We start from the raw sequence: 20,506 nt of genomic DNA, 5'->3' as shown, positions 1-20,506 counted from the left end.
TTCACAGATTGTGCATCTGCGCCTCTCTTCTCCCAGGTCTGCCAGAAGTTCTTGAGTCTGGCTCCCACTGCTGTCTGAAGAAGTTGGCAGTCAGACTCTGCCTTTAAAGGACTTGGTTCCTTTCTTCTTTCCACGTCTCCCTTCGGCACGAGCACCTCCTCTGCTGGAGGCTCTGCCACGAAAGGGCGGAATAAATCGGGACGCTGGAGTGTCCATCCTTGGTCTAGCTGACAAGGTAGGCAAAGGGGTGGCTTTGCGAGCAGAGGACGCAACCAGGTCATGAGTGTCCTTCTGTATCAAAGAAGCAGCAATCTCCTTAATCAAGTCCTCTGGAAAGAGGCACTTAGAAAGAGGAGCAAACAGAAGTTCGGATCTTTGACAAGGTGTCACTCCAGCTGACAGGAAAGAGCAAAGGTTCTCACGCTTCTTGAGGACTCCGGATACGAACGATGCAGCAAGCTCACTAGACCCGTCACGTATGGCCTTGTCCATGCAGGACATGATGAGCAAGGAAGTTTCCTTCTCTGACGGAGAGATCTTCCTGCTTAAAGCTCCCAGACACCAGTCTAAAAAGTTGAAGACCTCAAAGGCTCTAAATAACCCTTTCAAAAGGTGGTCTAGGTCCGAAGATGACCAACATATTTTCGAGCGTCTCATGGCTAGCCTGCGGGGAGAGTCTACAAGACTTGAGAAGTCGCCCTGGGCAGAGGCAGGAACTCCCAAGCCGAGAACTTCTCCCGTGGCATACCAGACGCTCGATTTAGAAGAGAGTTTAGCAGGGGGAAACATAAAGGCTGTCTTCCCTAGACTCTTTTTGGACTGCATCCATTCTCCTACCACTCGTAAAGCTCTCTTGGACGAGCGTGCGAGGACGAGTCTAGTAAAGGTAGGCGAGGATGACGGCATACCTAATACAAATTTTGACGGAGGAGAGTGCGGAGCCACAGACACAAACTGGTCCGCAAACATCTCTTTGAACAGAGCTAGAACTTTTCTAAAGTCCAAAGAGGGTTGCGTGGACTTAGGCTCGTCAAGATCCGAATGTGGTTCATCAACGTGAGCGGCACCATCATCATCCGAAAGTCCATCATCCGAGTATTGAGGAGGAAGCGGCAATGGAGTAGGTAACGGCTGGTTAGCCGAGTCCGGTCGCACGGGTGCACGCGTGACTGAACCGGACGCAACGTCATGGAACTGTTGCCCAGTCTGTGAGCTGGCAACAACCATAGCAGCGCGGGGACGCACAGCGTCTACTCCAGACTGTCTAGCCTGATGCGGGTGAGCAGTGGCAACCACACTGGGTTGCGGAGGTTGACGCACCGCGTCAAAACAAAACAACTCTGACTGTTGTTGTGTCTCGCGAACGTCAACGGAAGGCTCCGTGCGTCGCTGAACGTCAACATGCGGCTGGCAGGGTACACTGGAACGCATGGGTGGCGGAACTCTCTCAACTGGAGTGCGCAAGAAGGTTGCCTCAGCGTCCACAGGACGCACAACCGAGTGTGTGGTTGGTTGTAGGCAAGAGGCTGGTGCAGCAGCAACCTTCTCCGCACGAAAGTCCTGCATCAGAGACGTTAATTGTGACTGCATGTTCTGCAGCAAAGACCACTTGGGGTCTGCAGGAGCAGGTGCGGCGACAGACGGTGTAACTGTCTGCGGCGGTACCGCTTTGCCTCTCTTAGGAGGTGAGCAGTCATCGGAAGACTGCAGCGAGTCCGAACTGACCCAGTGGCTACAACTGGGCCGTTGGACTTGCGCGGAAGGGACCGACTTGCGCTTAAGCGGTCGTGAAACCTTGGTCCATGGTTTCTTGCGAGAAACCTCTTCCGCAGACGAGGAATAAATGGGCTCTCTCGTCTTTGTGTGGGTGGGGCGATCTTGGGTAGATACGCCCGAAACCACGGAGGGAATGTCTGTTCGCTGATTAAAGCCTCTCGAACCCATTGGTCGTACGACATTGCTTCTCCCCTGGACTTGGGAGCTTGCAAGAGGTCCCGGACTAGGAGGACGACAGGCACGAACAGACGAACCCTCAAGCGCAACACTATCCACAACACTATCACTCACTTTATCACTTCCCACCGCACTTTTACACTTCAGCTCCTTGACGTCCGCCATGAGCTGGTTACGGTCACTAGCCAGGGACTCAACTCTCTCACCCAGAGTTTGGATGGCACGCATCATATCAGCCATCGAAGGTTCCTGAGTGCCAGAAGGGGGATTAGGAGCAACCACTACAGGGGAAGGAATAGGTTGTGGGGCATGAGGAGAGGAAAAATCAACAGAACGAGATGAACTTCTCCTGACTCTATCTCTCTCTAGCCTACGTGTATATTTTTGGAATTCGATAAAATCGAATTCCGAAAGCCCAACGCATTCCTCACATCGATCTTCCAATTGACAGGTTTTATCCCGACAATTGGAACAAACGGTGTGAGGATCGATAGAGGCCTTCGGAAGACGCCTTGAACAGTCCCTAGCATTACACTTCCTGAATTTTGGGACTTGAGAAGGGTCAGCCATTTTGAATTGGTCAAAGGGGAATTCAAAAACTATCCAAAGTCATCAACAAATAATCCGATATCAAAAAAAGAATGCAAGGATTTATTGAAGAGAAAGCCTGCACAGCGAAAGCTCAAAACTAGAAAAGTGTACTTCACCAAATAGTTGTGAAAACAAATCCAGTTAGCAACAGCGAATTAGTAGGTCTTGCCGGTAGCACGACAGAGAGAAAATTGAGTTCTTTGTTTACAATGAGTACTGGGTACTTGGACGACAGATGGCGCTGTAGAAGTACACCCCCTACCTGCATAGCGATCGCTGGCGGATTTTTTCCGTAGAGTTTTCTGTCGAGCAGCAGAGCTGCAGCTATTATAATCACCGGCTAAGTTAAATATTGAAAAATTTTATTTTTCCTTGTTTCCATTCCTCCCTGGGCTATTTTCCCTATTGGGGCCCCTGGGCTTATAGCATCTTGGTTTTCCAACTAGAGTTGTAGCTTAGCAAGTAATAATAATAATAATAATAATAATAATGATAATGATGATGATGATGATGATGATGTCCTAGTGTTAGTCATAGCAAACTATTGCCACATGCTGAAGTTGGCATACATTTCTACAGTTTCTGGGGTTATGTGGATAGGGCCAATATGGAGGGTCATAGGGGCAGAAAGTACAAAGGCTTTGGCAGCCTTCCATGCATTCACTGGTTGGCCATACTGGACAATTCTCTTGTATAGGAAAAGCAACCTGGCTGCAAGTCTACATGAAGGCAAATAGAGTTGTAATCAGTTCTCTGCAAATGCTTTCAAAGGAGGCAGAAATAACCAAAACTATGTTGGTCTCTCTAGCTAGCTTTGTCTGTGGAGACTACTCCACTAAAGCCATCTACATCAAGGTCATCTCTTCTGTAAGCATATGGCAATAACAAACTACCTCCTACCCTTGGAACTCTGAGACAACATATCCTGATAGACCATATCCAAAACAAAGAGTGGGGACAAGTCAGCATTACTCTGCAGAATACTAAGTTGGATCCTGTGCAGACTGAATACCACAAGGAGTCCAATGGCAAGCTAAAACCAATCATGAATGATGTCCTTCCAATTCCAAAGGAGCTGCCAATGCAAAACAGACTACTGTTCTGTCAAATGTTCTTGTATAACAAAGAACTTAACTGATCTTTGCCAAAGCAGCAGTGAGTATCAGAATAACAAGGAGACAAAGAGCAAGTATGAAACTGATGATAGTGATGATCGGTATGTAAAGACTCCTTGGTTGCCTAAAAGATTAAACACATTATTGTCATGAGGAGCATGTTGGTTCTTAATAAACAATAAGTGGAACATTCATGCCCAAGCACTTTTAAAATATCCAATAACACTGAATATTTCAGTCAAATAAGTTTGTGGTTGAATCTAGCTCAACTATCTTAATACCAATGGATTCCTTGGCTCTGAAAAAAGGGATTTTGACGTAGGAAAAATCTATTTCTGGGCGAGGGACCTGTGCCGCCCAGTGAATAAGCTCCATTTAGCACTTATTCTTAGGTAATTTACTGCTAAATATACCAGAGAAAAAATGTAAAGGAGTGCTAGGTTAACTAGCTCGCTCACCTATTGGTGTCGGTATAAAATTGGGCGTATAATCCAGAGGTCCCGCACTATTTAGATTCATCCACGACAGAAACCCCAATAGAGGAGAGCCGTTCAACCTCACTCGGTACTACTAACAATGCATCCGCTCAGAACCCAACTCCTTAGCACCCAAAGTTTGGGGACTCCAAGGGAGAGGAGCTGGGAGGGTTCACTGGGCGGCACAGGTCCCTCGCCCAGAAATAGATTTTTCCTACGTCAAAATCCCTTTTCTGGGCTCGAACCTGTGCCGCCCAGTGAATCTATACAAGAGAAAATGTCACCAAACTTGCAAAATAAAGGAAAAAACATAAGCGTAAGGGAAATACAGGATGCTTTTAATCAGAGATGAGTACCAAAAAACAATTATAAGGGTATCTTAAATATGAACATAAATCCAATAAGGTAGGTATAATAATGCCGTGAGTGATAATATATACAGATACTCAGGAGTATAAAAATTTACAAATATAATAACAGTATTCAGGTGCGAGACCAACGAATACAATAGGGTATAAATGAGGCAGGTAAGAGGGAGAGATAAAGAGACAAGGCATTAACCTGTGAGTTACCTGGGAGTAACTACGCTCCCTGCGGCTACTGTAGAAAATTTTAGGGCTTCCAAATGTTTAAGGTAGTGTTTCTTGAACACTGACGGTGATTTCCACCCTGTATACCTGGAAAGGTCTGTAAAATTCATGTGGTGAAAGAAGTTCACCGAGGTAGCAACCGCCCTGATATCATGTGCAAGAGGAAAAGAGTCAGGGTTAGCTTGTTTAATAAAATACAAAATTTGTTGCCTGAGCCCTTTAATAGTAATGGTACCGCCTTGTTCTCTAACGAATAGAGGCCCCGAGGAGTTAGAGGAGGTCCGGGATAAATAAGACCTAAGAGTAGTAACAGGGCACAGAGACGGATCTTGCGTGAGGGGAACAATTTTCCAGGAGGACCATCTGTTTTGAGGGTCTTCGTTCTTAGCCAAAAAGAATTTGTTAGGAGAAAGAAGGACCTCTCCCGAAGGCAGGAAGTCAATATGACCCGGGTCTCTCGACAAGGCTGCCAATTCAGAAATTCTTGCCCCGGAAGCCAAGCTCACCAGGAAAAGTGTTTTCCTGAGAAGGGGAATGTAATCACAAGAACTGTTAATGGTATCAGAAGCCAATTTGAGTACGTCATTAAGGAACCAGGTCACCGGGGTAGGACGAGTAACCGGTTTCAGTCTGGCACAAGCTTTCGGAATTGAAGCTAACAAAGAGTCGGTTAAGTCTATGTTAAAACCCACTAGGAAGATCTTTTTCAGAGCCGATTTAATAGTGGTGATAGTATTGGCTGCCAGACCTGATTCTAATAAAGATCTAAAGAAAGTGACTGTAAGGTTCAAGTTCATACAGTTCACGTCTGAGTCTATTAAAAATTTTGCCAACTTTTTAACTGCAGAGTCATACTGGCGGATGGTGGAATCCCGTTTATCCGATTCTAGGAACAAGGTGTTTTGAGGATCAATATTGGCACCATGCATAGCCGCAAACTTCATAAAGGCCATAAAGTTAGGGCGCTCTGAATGTTTGAGAAAGCGTACACAACGCGTGTTTGTACTATCTGAGACAGAACCGGATTGGGTATCAGGTGAGGGTATAGTCTCAACTCTCGCAGGAGAGGATACCAGTTGCTCTTGGGCCAGTTGGGTGCGACCAAGGCTACTTGTCCCTTGAAGGATCTCAGTTTGTCTAGAACTTTCAGCAAAAGATTCACCGGGGGAAAGAGATAAATCTTTTCCCAGGTGTCCCAATTCTGTGACATGGCGTCTGTGGCGTAAGCCTGAGGGTCTAGATTGGGAGCCACATATACTCTCAATTTGTGGTTGGATTCCGTGGCGAAGAGGTCCACTTGGAGACCGGGAACCTGAGAGAGAATCCACCGAAATGACTTTAGATCGAGTGACCATTCCGATTCTAGAGGGGAGGTCCGGGACAGGGCGTCTGCCACTACATTCCGGACTCCCGCCAGGTGGACAGCTGAAAGATGCCAACGGTTCAAGGCTGCTAGGGAGAATATGGCTACTAGAACATGGTTCAGAGGCCCTGACTTTGACCCGCCTCTGTTGAGGCAGCGGACCACCACTTCGCTGTCGAGGACCAGACGAAGGTGTTGTTTCTTGGGAAGAGCGAGACGTTTCAGGGTTAGAAGAACTGCCATGGCCTCAAGCACATTGATGTGAAATTGGCGGAACAAGGGAGTCCAAAGACCTTGAACTTTCTTGAGCTGAGAATAGCCGCCCCAACCTGATAAGGATGCGTCCGTGTGAATGATTAATTTCGGAGGCGGAAATCGAAGGGGAACTGACTTTGACAGACTGTTTGCTCTTGTCCAAAGAAGAAGTCTTTCCCGTAGAATGGGAGGAAGGCGGACTTTCCTGTCCCGGAGCTTCCGGTTCGCCCTCGAACGCCAGACACGATTGATATCTTTCAATTTTGCCTTCAGAAGAAGATCCGTCACTGAGGCAAACTGAAGGGACCCCAGAATCCTCTCTTGGAGTCGTCTGGAACTTACTTTGTCTTTGAGAAAGCGTTTGGTGTTCCTTGCAATCTCTAACCTCTTGGGTCTGGGAAGACACAGAGTATGAGATATAAGATCCCATTGCAGGCCGAGCCATTGGAACTTCGATTTTGGAAGAAGACGGGACTTCTTGAAGTTGATCTGGAAGCCTAGAGATTGAAGATAATGGATGACTTTGTGAGTGGCTTTTAGGCAATTTTGGGAGGTGTCTGACCAAATGAGCCAGTCGTCCAGATAGGCTACTACTTGAATCCCTTGATTCCTGAATTCCTGAACAGCGACTTCTGCTAACTTTGTGAAGATCCTTGGGGCGATGTTGAGCCCGAAAGGCATCACCTTGAAGGAGTAACTTTTGTCCCCTAAGCGAAAGCCTAGGTACGGACGGAAGTGTCTCGCTATCGGGACGTGATAATAGGCGTCTGTAAGATCGATAGAGGTGGTGACGGCCCCACGGGGAAGTAAGGTCCGCACCTGCGAGACGGTAAGCATTCGAAACTTGTCGCATTGAATGGACAAGTTGAGAAGGGATAGGTCTAGAATCACTCTTCTCTTGTCCGAATCCTTCTTCGGGACACTGAACAGCCGACCTTGAAACTTCAGGTGTTTCGTTTCTTGTATGGCGTTCTTTTGTAAAAGATCCTGGACAAATTCGACCAGGTCCGGAGTGGAATGTTGACGAAATTTGTTCGGAGGAGGAGGTCCTTGAATCCAACTCCACCCCAGTCCCTTGGAGATGATACTGAACGCCCAGGGACTGAACCTCCATTTGTTGCGGAAGGCATAGAGCCTCCCCCCTACCTGCTGCACCTCAGTATTGGTTTGAGGAGTTGCCTCCACGTCCGCCTCGGAAATTCTTTCCTCTGCGAAAGGCTCTTCCCCTGCCTTTGTTCTGGTTAGAACCACGGTGGTAGCCTCTACCTCTACCATAACTCTGGGAAGAGCTACGAGCCTCGTAAGACTGGTTAAAGGCAGGAGAAGTGGAGGAGGCACCAGAAAGCTGGCTCTTAGGGAGCAGAACGGTGACATAGTCATCCGAAGGAGCCTGAGAGGTGGAAGGCTGTGCAGGGACAACAGGAGATGGGGGAAGAGGCAGCCGGAAGTTGGACGAACCCCTCTGCTGTTGCCTGAACTGGGTGGAGGTATATGGACGAAGCTTCTTCCTACCCCGGGCTTGATAATTTGCGGGGTCATATTTGCGTTTCGGGGTCAAACCCCAACGGGCTTTAAGGCTCTGATTAACTCTAGTGGCCTCCGCCAAGACTTCCTCTACGAGATCCTCGGGGAAGAGATTTGAACCCCAACAGGAGGACCGGATGAGCTTATTAGGTTCATGCCTAATCGTCGCCTCAGCTAGGACATGCTTGCGACATCTGCGTTTAGCAGTAGCGAAGTCATACAGGTCATAATATAAAGACTGTAATGTAGCCTTGTTGAGAGACTTAAAAATACTCTCCGTATCGTAAGTCAAGGCTATCGACTCCGTGGATGTGGCCAAGTTTAGAGTACGGCCCACACGTAGGCGGGAATCATATTCCTGTTTAATGAGGGATTCCGGGAGACGGGGAAGCCTCTCACTAAACAAAACTGAGGCACAGTCTGCTGCTAGCTTGCCAGAGGTAAAGGTGGTATGGACGTTGTCCCAACACTCAATGCCTGAAGGAAGAAGGAGGGAGATTGGATCCACCTCTCGGATGGGAGGCAAGGGCTTCTCCTCCAGAGCATATTGGAAGGCAAGCTCTGCCACCTTATTGACGCATGGAGTCAAGGTGTTCTTGTCCATTAAGAACATCGTAAAAGAGCTTTTATAAGGCGTCAGCATGGTGTTAGTGCAGCCGATGTCGTTCAAAAATCTGGCCCAAACAGATTGGGCTTGCTCTTTAGGGAAGATGACCGTCTCTTTGGGGACCTTGTCTAACCGAACTAAAGCTTCCTCGGTAAGCCTGGCATAACCATGAAATGGAAATGCCAGACCAGGAGGAAAGAATTCAAAGTCCTCTAGAGGACGAGTGCCAAGGCCCTCCAAAGTCAACATTCCGTCTGAGAACGGGGAATGAAGAGCCATACGCCAAGGGTTGTTCTTGGCAAACGGCGGGAGCTTAGAGGCATCCGGGATGAGAGAGCTTTGGACTCTCTCCGGAGCTCCTTGCTCTAAAGCCCCAAGTCTCTGACCGATGTTAGAGAACATCGTGTCCATCTTAGAGTGCATCTCCGAAACCAACTTTGCCTGCATCTCCGACACGATGCGAAGCATGGCTGATTCGGAAAGGCCCGGGCTAGCAGCAGGAGGGGCGGAATGAAATCCCGGGTCGTGAGACTTAGAGGAGGAACCAGAGGCCTTTGATGACAGGTCTGTACCTTGTTTAGAGCTATGGGAAGTCTTGTGGGGCTTGCGAGCTTTGGGTAAGGTTCTTGATGTAGACTTATCCTTAGGGGGGACCGGGTATGATCGTTGAGACGAATCACGGTCCCCAGAAAATCCATGAAAAGAAGAGCGATCAGAAGAAGAAGAAAGAGCGGGGCTGAGGATAGGAATCTCAGCACCGGAAACACTTGCCTCACTTACCACCCTACCTGTATCCGGCTCGTCTAGTAACATTGGTTCGACGTCCAGGTTCATGGAGGCAACATTGTCCTCCAGACCTCCGGGGGCGTCCGATGGATCTTGCTCTGGGTCGATGAGACCCGTTATGGTGGCATCAATGTGGGCAATGATGGGAGCTGCCACATGCCTAGCCACAGCGGCTGAAGACTTAGCGTTGGGGTAAACCATGGAGCAGTAGTCCTCAGATAGGACGTACGGCCGCTTAGACTTCACATTCCGGGCAAAACCACCAACCCACACCTTCAGTGTGGCCCGAGCCGCAGACTTTTGCTCCGGGGATGCCTGAAATAATAGTGGGAATTATAAAAGGGAAGACTCCCAATGGTCCTTCAAGACCATAGAGATCTTACTAATAGTAAAATAAGAAGGCAACATAGCCAACGGGACTCACCGAGTCAGATCCAAGGGTAGTGATGAGGTCGAAGCAAATCACACAGTTATCCGGGTGCCATACCACAACGTCTTCCAGTTGAACCCCACAAGGGGCATGAGATCGGCAGACGGAGTGGCCACAAGGCTGGTGCATAACAGCTGCACAGGCCGGCGTCAGACAATGCACCATCTATAAAAAGAATAGTATATGAGAAACTGTAATTCCCTTAAGTAGGGGCGGGTCCGGAGGACCCGGGCCTAACAAAGGTCTAACACAAGATTAGAGCTTAACTGTAATATTCTTAAGTAGGGGCGGGTCCGGAGGACCCGGGCCTAACATAGATCTAATACAAGACTAGAGCTTAACTGTAATATTCTTAAGTAGGGGCGGGTCCGAAGGACCCGGGCCTAACAAAGGTCTAACACAAGATTAGAGCTTAACTGTAATATTCTTAAGTAGGGGCGGGTCCGGAGGACCCGGGCCTAACATAGATCTAATACAAGATTAGAGCTTAACTGTAATATTCTTAAGTAGGGGCGAGTCCGGAGGACCCGGGCCTAACATAGGTCTAACACAAGATTAGAGCTTAACTGTAATATTCTTAAGTAGGGGCGGGTCCGGAGGACCCGGGCCTAAACATAAGTCTAACTTAAACTAAAGTATAGCAATCCATTCCGGTCGAGCCGGGAGCATAAAAAAGGATGCAATAACAAGGAATTAAGACACATGGTGTCTGATTTCCTGGGGCGGGGTAGGCCCCGGGCCGGGAAATAAAAGTATATCCAAAACCAATTCATATAGGGACTCCGGGGTAGTGATCTGTCATATATAATCATCATATATAATCATAGGAAATGTTATAAAATAATAGGGGGGGCGGAACTGTAGCTAAGAACCGCCAACCGAACCCAGAGGGTTTCGTATAACATAAGCCAGAATGAAAAGTGAATATAAAATAGGATGCCCCGGGATCCAACTCTGTTGACCAGTGGCCAACCAGACTAGACAGAGACGAACCCGCCGGGACACCCGGAGGACAAAGTCCATAAACACTGAACTACCCCCTCTAAAAGGAGGGAAGGCAACGGTCCCCTAGTGGAGGGGGAAGAAGCCTAGCCGCCCACCTAGCGAGAGGGGGAGCGTGGGGGAGGATCATGTGATACGAGGCAGCAGGGCTACCAACTGACGATCCCCAACCAGACAGATCAAACGGAGTAATGGCACAAATATTCATTATAATAATAATAGCGTTAAAAATTATATAAATAAACACATAGAAATTTTTTGGGCAAGGCATGCAACATAATAATTAAATCACAAAAGACACACCTGATGGCTTAAAAATAACATTGCCGCCTAGCAACGAAGGTCGGCAGCCATAACGATACGTAAATGATATCGGCCATAAAATTGAACCACGAGGATTCTAAACGCTAAATAATGAATATTCACAATAACAAATAATATTTAAAAATACACATAGTAACACCGCGAGTGAAACTAAAAGCTCTCAAAAACAGGAGTACCAACTGTAGTGAAATCAAGCAAGATCGATATGACGAAGAGAATAAACTCCTATAATATAAATATTAAACGATCTAGGTTGCTCAAAACACAGTAAAACCAAGCTTGGTACTTAACTTAGACGGTGTCTCCTGAGAAACCGACGAAGATGCCATAATCCAATGGAAAATAATCCAAAACGAGAGCACAACAAAAATGCGGGTTACTGCACAAGGCGTGCTAAAAGGAGTTTGGTTCTGAGCGGATGCATTGTTAGTAGTACCGAGTGAGGTTGAACGGCTCTCCTCTATTGGGGTTTCTGTCGTGGATGAATCTAAATAGTGCGGGACCTCTGGATTATACGCCCAATTTTATACCGACACCAATAGGTGAGCGAGCTAGTTAACCTAGCACTCCTTTACATTTTTTCTCTGGTATATTTAGCAGTAAATTACCTAAGAATAAGTGCTAAATGGAGCTTATTCACTGGGCGGCACAGGTTCGAGCCCAGAAAAGGTGGTTTAGCTGTCAAAACCATATTTGGTTATTCAGAAGTCAAGATATCTGTGAAAAACTTTTTTTTATGGAAGCCATATTGTAAAATCAAAGATGGTGGCCATATAAGTATCCTGGCAAATGAAAAAAAAAAAAATTTCCGATTGCTTATACAGTACAATAAAGTTTCAAAAAATGATATTTTGATTATAAGATAAATTTTTTAATATACTTACCCGGTGAATATATAATAGCTGACGTCTCCGACGGCTCGACAGAATTCAAAAACTCGCGAGCGATCGCCATGAAGGTAGCGGGTGTGCCCACCAGCGCCAACTATCGGCCAGATACCGCATATACATGTAAACAGCTCCAGTTCTTCTCATCCCGCTGTGTCTCTATCGGGGAAGAAGGGGGGGCCTTTAATTTATATATTCACCGGGTAAGTATATTCAAAAATTTATTTTATAATCAAAATATCATTTTTAAATATTAAACTTAGCCGGTGAATATATAATAGCTGATTCACACTCATGGTGGTGGGTAGAGACCGGAATTAATACAGTTTACGGCGTATATGCTTAGAGTTTTTGACAGTTATATCATAACCAAACTCAAATAAATATAGGTACCTGGTAAGGAAGCTGACTCTAACGATTACTCTGCCTTGTTAGTCCGCTTTCCTCACGAAGCCCAGCCATCCTCTTAGGATGCTGAAAGACTCCCAGGAGCTGAAGTATCTAGGGCGACAACCCATACAACAGGACCTCATCAAAACCCTTAATCTGGGCGCTCTCAAGAAATGACATTTGACCACCCGCCAAATCAAAAAGGATGCGAAAGGCTTCTTAGCCTTCCGTACAACCCAATTAAAAAACATTTCAAGAGAAGATTAAAAGGATATTGGAATTAAGGGAATGTAGTGGTAGAACCCTTACCCACTACTGCACTCGCTGTAACGAATGGACCCAGTGTGTAGCAGTCCTCATAAAGAGTCTGGACATCTTTTAAGTAAAATGACGCGAATACCGACTTGCTTCTCCAAACGGTCGCGTCCATAATACTTCGCAGAGATCTGTTTTGCTTAAAGGCCACAGAAGTTGCTATAGCTCTTACTTCGTGCGTCTTAACCTTAAGCAAGCAACGCTCTTTTTCACTCAAGTGAGAATGAGCCTCTCGGATTAAAAATCTAATAAAATATGACAAAGCATTCTTTGACATAGGCAATGAAGGCTTTTTAACTGAGCACCACAAAGCCTTAGATCCACCTCGTAAGGATTTAGTCCGTGGCTGCCGTAAGAGATCCATCCTTAAAGGTAGACTCCTTGGAACGTCTACCAGCCATTGACGTACCTCTGTTACTCACTCTCTCGCGGGCCAGAGTGGAGCAAACAATGTCAACCTGGTCCCTTCGTGAGAGGTGAACTTCTGCAGCACCTTGTCTAGGATCTTGAAAGGTGGAAAGGCATAAACGTCCAGGTGAGACCAGTCCAGCAGGAAAGCGTCTATGTGAGCTGCCTCTGGATCTGGAACTGGAAAGCAATAAGTCGAGAGCCTCTTTGTCAGAGAGAGTAGCAAAAAGATCTATGGTGGGTAGACCCCATGTCATCCATAGCTTCTCGCACACTGTCTTATGCAACGTCCACTCCATGGAGAAGACTTGTCCTCTTCTGCTGAGGCCGTCCGCCAAGACATTCATTTCTGCACAAATCTCGCCAAAGGAGAGATGTTACTGCCTTAAAAGGAGTTCCTTTTGATCCGTGGATCAAAGAACCGAGCCTTCCAGACTGTCCAGTGGAGCTCCCTAACCCAAATCCGCTGCATCTGAAAACAACACATGGTTTGGGTTCTTGATCGCAAGAGAAAGACCTTCTCGAAGTCTGATGTTGCTGTCCCACCAAGTCAGACCTGTCTAGACTGAGTTGGAGATTGGGAAAGAGATACTCACTAAGCCCTTCTCCTTGTTCCAATGTTTAGGTGAAATAGGAAAGGGCATAGGTTGAGTCTCCCCAGAGAGTGAACTACTCCAGCGATGAAAGAGTTCCCACGAGGCTAGTTCAAACTCTTACAGAGCAACTGTTTTTCTCTTGCAAGTGAAGGACTTTTAACAAAGCTTGTTCCATTCTTGCGGGAGACGAAAAGGGTCGAAAAATCATACACAGTATCTCCATTCCCAAAAAAAGAATAGTCTGGGATGGGATACTGTAAGTTACGACTTCTCTACGTTCACTATGACACCTAGCTCCTTGGTTAGGTCTAATGTCCATTAGAGGCTCTCCAGACAGCGATATAATGACGAACGCCCTGATTAGCCAGTCGTCAAAATAAAGGGAGGCTCTGAATCCTCAAAAAATGTAGAAAGCTTGCTACATTTTGCAAGGGCCTTGTAAAAACAAGAGGAGCAGGAATGAGGTCGGAGTACAGTGCTCGACAGTGGTACATTACTTTTCCGTCCACAAACCTCAGATGTAGTTGAAAGTTTGGATGAATCGGGATGTGGAAGTATGCATCCTGAAGGTCGAGAGAGACCATCCAGTCGCCTTCCATTAATGCTGTCAAGACAGCTTGGTAGACTTCATCGTGAAGTTTGTCTTGACAATGAACACATTGAGCGCACTTGCATCTTACGTACTCCTGCAGTGAACGTGGCTGCCAGATCATTGGAGCCATCCCTGATAGTCTTGTTCCTGCAGAGAACGTGGCTGTCAGATTATTGGAGCCATCCCTGATATCCTTGTTTATGCATGACATAATTGTACAGCAAAACTTCAAACGCTCGAAAAAACTCCTAACAGGAGATGGTCTAGCTCTGAAGCCGACCATAAAATCTTGGAGCGTCTCATGGCCAGGCGCCAGGGAGAGTCTATGAGGTTTGAGAAGTCTATCTGGGCAGAGGCAGGAACTCCCAAGCCGAGAACTTCTCCCGTGTCATACCAGACGCTCGCTCTATAAGCCAGTTTAAAAGGAGGGAAAGCAAAGGCTGTCTCCCCCAAACTCCTCCTGGTGATCAACCAGTCGCCTAGCAAACGTAAAGCTCTCTTAGAAGAGCGAGAGAGCACTAGCTTAGAAAACAACGGCTTCGAAGTAGCTAGGCCTAGTGTAAACTCTGACGTTTAGGCGAACGAGGAGCAGCAGTTACAAAATGATACGGACAAAGATCCTTAAAAATCAGCATGATTTATTTAAAGTCCATAGAGGGCTGAGCAGCTTTAGGCTCCCCTCCGTCTGACAGAGTCCCCAAGGGAATATCAGTAGGAGGGGGATCAGCAACTTCCTCATCTGAAGGAACCTCGTCCGACAATTGCAGAGTCTCAAGCAAGGGAGAGACCTGCCGTGGTGGCAATGCTTGACAAGCTGAGTCCACACGCAAAGGAGCAATCAGTAGCAGTCAAGGACGCTACGTCATGTAACTGCTTAAAGGACTGACCAGCAACAACAACAGGTGCGGGAGGACGCTCGACGTCAACTCGAGACTGCCTCGACTGCCTAGACTGAGCAGTCAAAACAACTCTTGACTGCGGTGCTTGACGCTCAACGTCAAAACAAGTCAACTTCGCTGGTTGGCGAACGTCCTGAATGTCAACAAGAGCATGCGGCAGCGGCTGAACGTCCACAAGCGGCTGAAAGTCAACACGGGACTGCATCGAGTGAGGCTCTACAAAACGTGACTGACGTGACTTTGTAACGTCAACGTCAACAGGACGAGCAAAGGTTCGTTTGGGCGGCTGACGGCCAGGATCTCGAACAGCTAAGCGGCGAGGATCATCGTGAACCTGCTCAGCAGAATAGTCCTCCATAAGAGAGGCAAGCTTATTCTGCATGTCTTGCAGTACAACCCATTTAGGATCAACGGGAATGGGTGCGGTAAGAGACGAGGGTAACGTCTGTGACTGCAAAACCTTGCCTACACTAAGACTCTCGGAGCCTGTGTTACGCTTCTGTTTAGGCGTCGAGCAGTCTTCCGATGACTGCACAGGGTCAGAGCTGTCCCAATGGCTACAACCAGGACGCTGGACCTGTCCTGAAGGGACTGACTTTCGCTTTAAGGGTCTCTAAACCTTGTTCCACGGTTTCTTACGCGATAAGCCTTCGGATGACGAGGAGAAAACCGTCTCGCTCGTCTTATGGTAGGGGCGGTCTTGACGAGACACGCCTGAAACCATAGAGGGAACGTCTGTTCGTTGGTTAAAGCCTCTCGAACCCATAAGTCCTACGACATTACTTCTCCCTGGGGCATGGGAGCTTGCAATAGGTCTCGGACTAGGCGAACGACAGGCACGAACAGACGAACCCTCTGTCGCAACACTGATAACACTTTGCGCAATTATCACTTTATCACTACAATTTTCTGTTTTTGCACTTACTTCACTGAAATCGAATTTTTCAATAATTTCACATTAGGCATGAATAAAAACTGATTTCTACCTGAAGCACGCAATTCTCCCCTACATCAAAAGGTTATAATTGCGAAATAAGTCGTATAATGTAAGCACATTAATACAAGCAAAAAAAACAGTAAACATATATATCGAATAAAACGGAAATATATAAAGTTAAAAGGATCAGTGACTGGGGAGGAGACTAAACACTAGTTCATTAAAAACTACGTTTTCAATCTCTCACCGTAGTGTCTTGGGACGAGAATAAAAACTAAAAACGTTTTATCCTTTCTCCCCGTACAGAGACTTGGGACGAGAGTAAAAAACTGACTCGAGAACAACGTTACTCGCTTGGGACGAGAAAAAAGATCGGAACGTTCTCTCTTCCTCTCTCTCTCTCTCTCTCTTGATTTCACACAAAAGAGAAAAGCCCACTTACCCTTCGTCAATAAACAGGTTATTAGACCAAAGGAAAAAACTGAAAGGACTAAGAAATTGAAAATTAACAAGTTCCTTTAAATTAGTATTTAAAACATTTCAGTTTGAAAGAAGAATGAACAAAACGTCAGAATCGATTTACTCTTTCTGCAAAGTGAAACCGTGATTCTCTCTCTCTCTATCGTAACGATAGAGCGCAAACTGCGTAGCATAAATAAACCAAACGTTAGTTCATCTTTGAAACAGCACGAAGACTATTCAAAGAAAATCTAATAAAAAATATTCATTTAATAACTCTTACAGAGCAAATGATTTAAACTTAACGAAAATAAAAGTTGAAAGGGCTCAACGTTGTTTAACTTCGGTTTCCAAGTTAGGACCGCCTACTCTCGGATTAGGGGAGGAATAGGTAAGGCCGCATATAAACAAATCATTAAAATTTATCTTGATGTTTATTATAAATGGAAAGCTAATCGAAGAGGCCTAATAAAGGCGGGTGAGATATAAAATATATAGAGGAAAATCTATAATTAACAACAATAATTTATAACGTGATAAGATAATTGCTAAAAGCCTAAAACACACTTCCGTACACTAAGGGAAGGGTCGGCCATTTTTACTCTATGGAAAAAAACCAAAGATAAAAGCAAGGGCAAAACACTTTTACTCTCCTTTCAAAAGCATTTCTTTTGAGGATAGTATTGAATAATCCAACACGGCAAAAGCAATAAAACCAAAACCAAGTACTTCACCAATTCGGTAGAAAACTCGAGGTCATAATAGCGAGTGGAATCGACTTGTCGATGGAACCGACAGAGAAGAACTGGAGCTGTTTACATGTATATGCGGTATCTGGCCGATAGTTGGCGCTGGTGGGCACACCTTCATGGCGATCGCTCGCGAGTTTTTGAATTCTGTCGAGCCGTCGGAGACGTCAGCTATTATATATTCACCGGCTAAGTTTAATATTTAAAATGTATAGTTTTTATACTCTACACAAAAATCTGGAAAAATTACATGGTGAATCTGACAAATTTCTGATATTTTCACTTCATCATCTTCAAATAAGTAATAATATTGATCCTCTAAAGACCTTCTGATTATTATTGCCAGACGCAATACTAATGATTATCGTAACAAATTCAATATTCTAAAATGCATATAAATAGACTACAAAAGATGCATTCTAAAATTCCTCCATCCTGGACAAATTAGAGGTATCTCTGTTTACGAGTTTAATCCGTTCCAGGAGCAAGCTTGTTAACCAAAATAATTATTTATACCATAAAAAATAAGGGAAAATCCCTTGATGCATTCCACACATCCATAAATACTCTACACATATACACTAATTTGTAAGGGTTTGTAATGTCATCTTGTTCTGTTACCTTTGACTGCAATAATAGAAATGACAGCTTTGTAATTGTACAAACATATGCGTAGTAAGTCTTTAATGTATTGTCCCCATGTCAAATTAAATTTTGAAGCACTGAAAAGTCCAACTATTTAAAAGCATATTCCTTCACCTGTATAAAGTTCATAACTTATTCAAAATCAGAAACAAGATGTAAATCTTACCTTTGTACATGTTACTTTATCATAGTCATTTGGATTCCCTTCCATCTGCCCATACATGACCAAAAGTGGTTTCTTATCCACTTTACAAGCACGATAATTATCCATCAAAAAGGTCAGATCAACCATGAAGTTTAGCTGAAAGTTTTAAATAAATAATTAGCACTGTGCACAATAATTATCTTCATATGCATAAATTACATTGAACCTTAACAATCCATACTAATAAGCACTGGGTATAAATCTATAACACTATTCTTATCTTAGTTTGTGTATGGAGGTATACTGTATGTAACTTTAAACTGATAGCAAATTAGAACCTTAAAATAAATTCTGGTTCTACAATTACAATCATTTACTTCAAGTATGCTTTCCTACCTAGAATGGTGCTGCATTGCTTAATAAATCACAATTCAAGTCATCAATAAACCATAAGAGTTTTTGAGTCTTCCTTTTGGGTGAGTACAGTAGATTGATACCCGTAACTACTAAATTTCAATCTTTGTCTAAAGTGAAGCAAATAAAAAGCTTGTATTCAGCAAATCTTGCTTAGTCTAATTCTTACATATCAATGTAATGTACAAATAACTTATTTTTCTTATGTTGGGAGGTGGTATGATGATTGATAAAGTTGAAGATAAAAACAGGTAACTTCAAAGACTCTAAAATGCCTGCAGAGTACTAAGTATCCTAGATGCAATTCATTGTTAGCATCAAATATGATGTGTCACAAGTACACAAGTAACCATCAATATATATCACTTTAATGAACAAAATGTTGCTGCATCAATAGAAACAGAAGAGCTGCTATATAAATAAATGACTAAAGGGTGGAGACAAGAAACTGGAGAGTGCTGATATAGTTTACCTCCACCACACCTAACTGTAGTCTTAGTGATGCCTCGACAATAAGGTCCAGTATAATGGACATCTCCCTTTTAACAAAGAAATAATAACACTGATATAGCGCATAAATTCTTGAGACAATGTCAAGAGATTCTACATATCCTTATGAATGGCACAGACTTGTACTCCTCTGTTATTCCCATATGTCAATCACGAAACATTGGATAAATAAGGACATGCCATCACTCTACCACTAAAGGGCTAATATTCAAAGAAATTTTCTACTTTCAGGATATGTAAGTACAACAGAGCTATGCTGTCTTTATTATTGGAAGATGCAAATGAGGAGATAAAGGTTACTGAATATAGGAGCTAAGACCAATGCTTCCGCAACATAAGATATGCAAAGTGTTGATAACATTTGTGATGTGCAGCATAAGGAGTCTCACTTTAGTGAGGGATACTCACTGAAGGGGTATACTCCTATTGTCTAATGACAATTCTATTCTTGGTTAATTGAACAACATGCCAAGCAGTATATCACAAGCTAATTATAGATTCATACAGTATATTTATTGGATAGTTAGATCAAACCACCATAAATACTGGAAAGAACTAATCATCATGAACCTACTAGACCTACTAGAGAAGTTGCCTCTTTCTCAAATGATGAAGTATTAAGCAGATTTAAAAGAAAAAAAAAAGAACAAGAAGAAGATTTAAGAGACAAATGAAGTGTCCTTACCTTTACAATAGAAAGGAGAATGAAGACTAATAAAACATACAATACTGGAACAATAGAAGGAAAAAAAATTGGGTTGATGGTAAGGTTTGCAAGACAAGTGAATGTATATTGTGTAGAGGAGAGAGGTTAGGTAAGAGGTAAGCCATACAAAAACTAATAGAAGTACTACAAAGACGTACAAATTCTAATCAAGTGGAGGCAAGAAAAGACAGAATAGAGATGTCTGAAGGGAATTACTGGTATTTCTATTTATTGAGTTGTTTTAGATATATCTTACTACTGAGAAAGGCATCAATTGCATGGGGCCACAGACTGAACCTGCCTGTGAAACCAGCATAGGGAAAGTGACCTAAAATTATTGACCTTAACCTTGCTGAATAGCCTACAAGATATTGCCAATTATAAAACAGGCTCAAAATTCAGACTCTGCCCATAGAAGATATTGCATTATGCATCAAGGCCTGCATTGAAAGCCCCTAGTCCAGCCTTGAGGAATGAAGAGAAATATAGCATTCAACTTGAGTTATGATTTTAAAGCTCTAGATCTAAGATAAGTCTCTAACAGCTGGCTATAGAGATTTAGAAAATCACTGTATTTCAGCAAACAGGGAAACAGCCTTGAGGGTAATGTCTCTGTCCATAGCCACAGACAAGAGTTCAAATGGAGTCTGGGTGAAACAGGTGCAAGAGACAAGTCAAACTCTAGAGGCCAAAGTTCCTAAGATAGGCAAAACCGTTGAAAACTTCTTAGGAGCACGGGAACTTCTGATGAGAAATTTGTTTCATCGGAGGCAAACTAGGATGTCAGCAATTCTTCAAAAATTGGCTCTGAGAAGAGAGAATCCCCTTCCATAACACC

General features: G+C 44.4%; 1 protein-coding gene across 1 annotated transcript in view; it reads right to left on the bottom strand.

The window, feature by feature from the left end:
- The window catches only part of gkt (glaikit), a 79,123-nt gene that overhangs the window by 26,005 nt on the left and 32,612 nt on the right, over nt 1–20,506 (bottom strand). The window contains exon 8 of the mRNA XM_068381932.1: nt 18,060–18,194. Within this exon, the coding sequence (XP_068238033.1) occupies nt 18,060–18,194 (135 nt within the window). The remainder of the gene's footprint in view (nt 1–18,059; nt 18,195–20,506) is intronic.

This window comes from Palaemon carinicauda, chromosome 10 (assembly GCF_036898095.1).
Source record: "Palaemon carinicauda isolate YSFRI2023 chromosome 10, ASM3689809v2, whole genome shotgun sequence".
Taxonomy (NCBI): domain Eukaryota; kingdom Metazoa; phylum Arthropoda; class Malacostraca; order Decapoda; family Palaemonidae; genus Palaemon; species Palaemon carinicauda.
The sequence above is the reverse complement of the archived record's forward strand: the minus strand, read 5'-3'. Positions and strand labels throughout refer to the sequence as shown.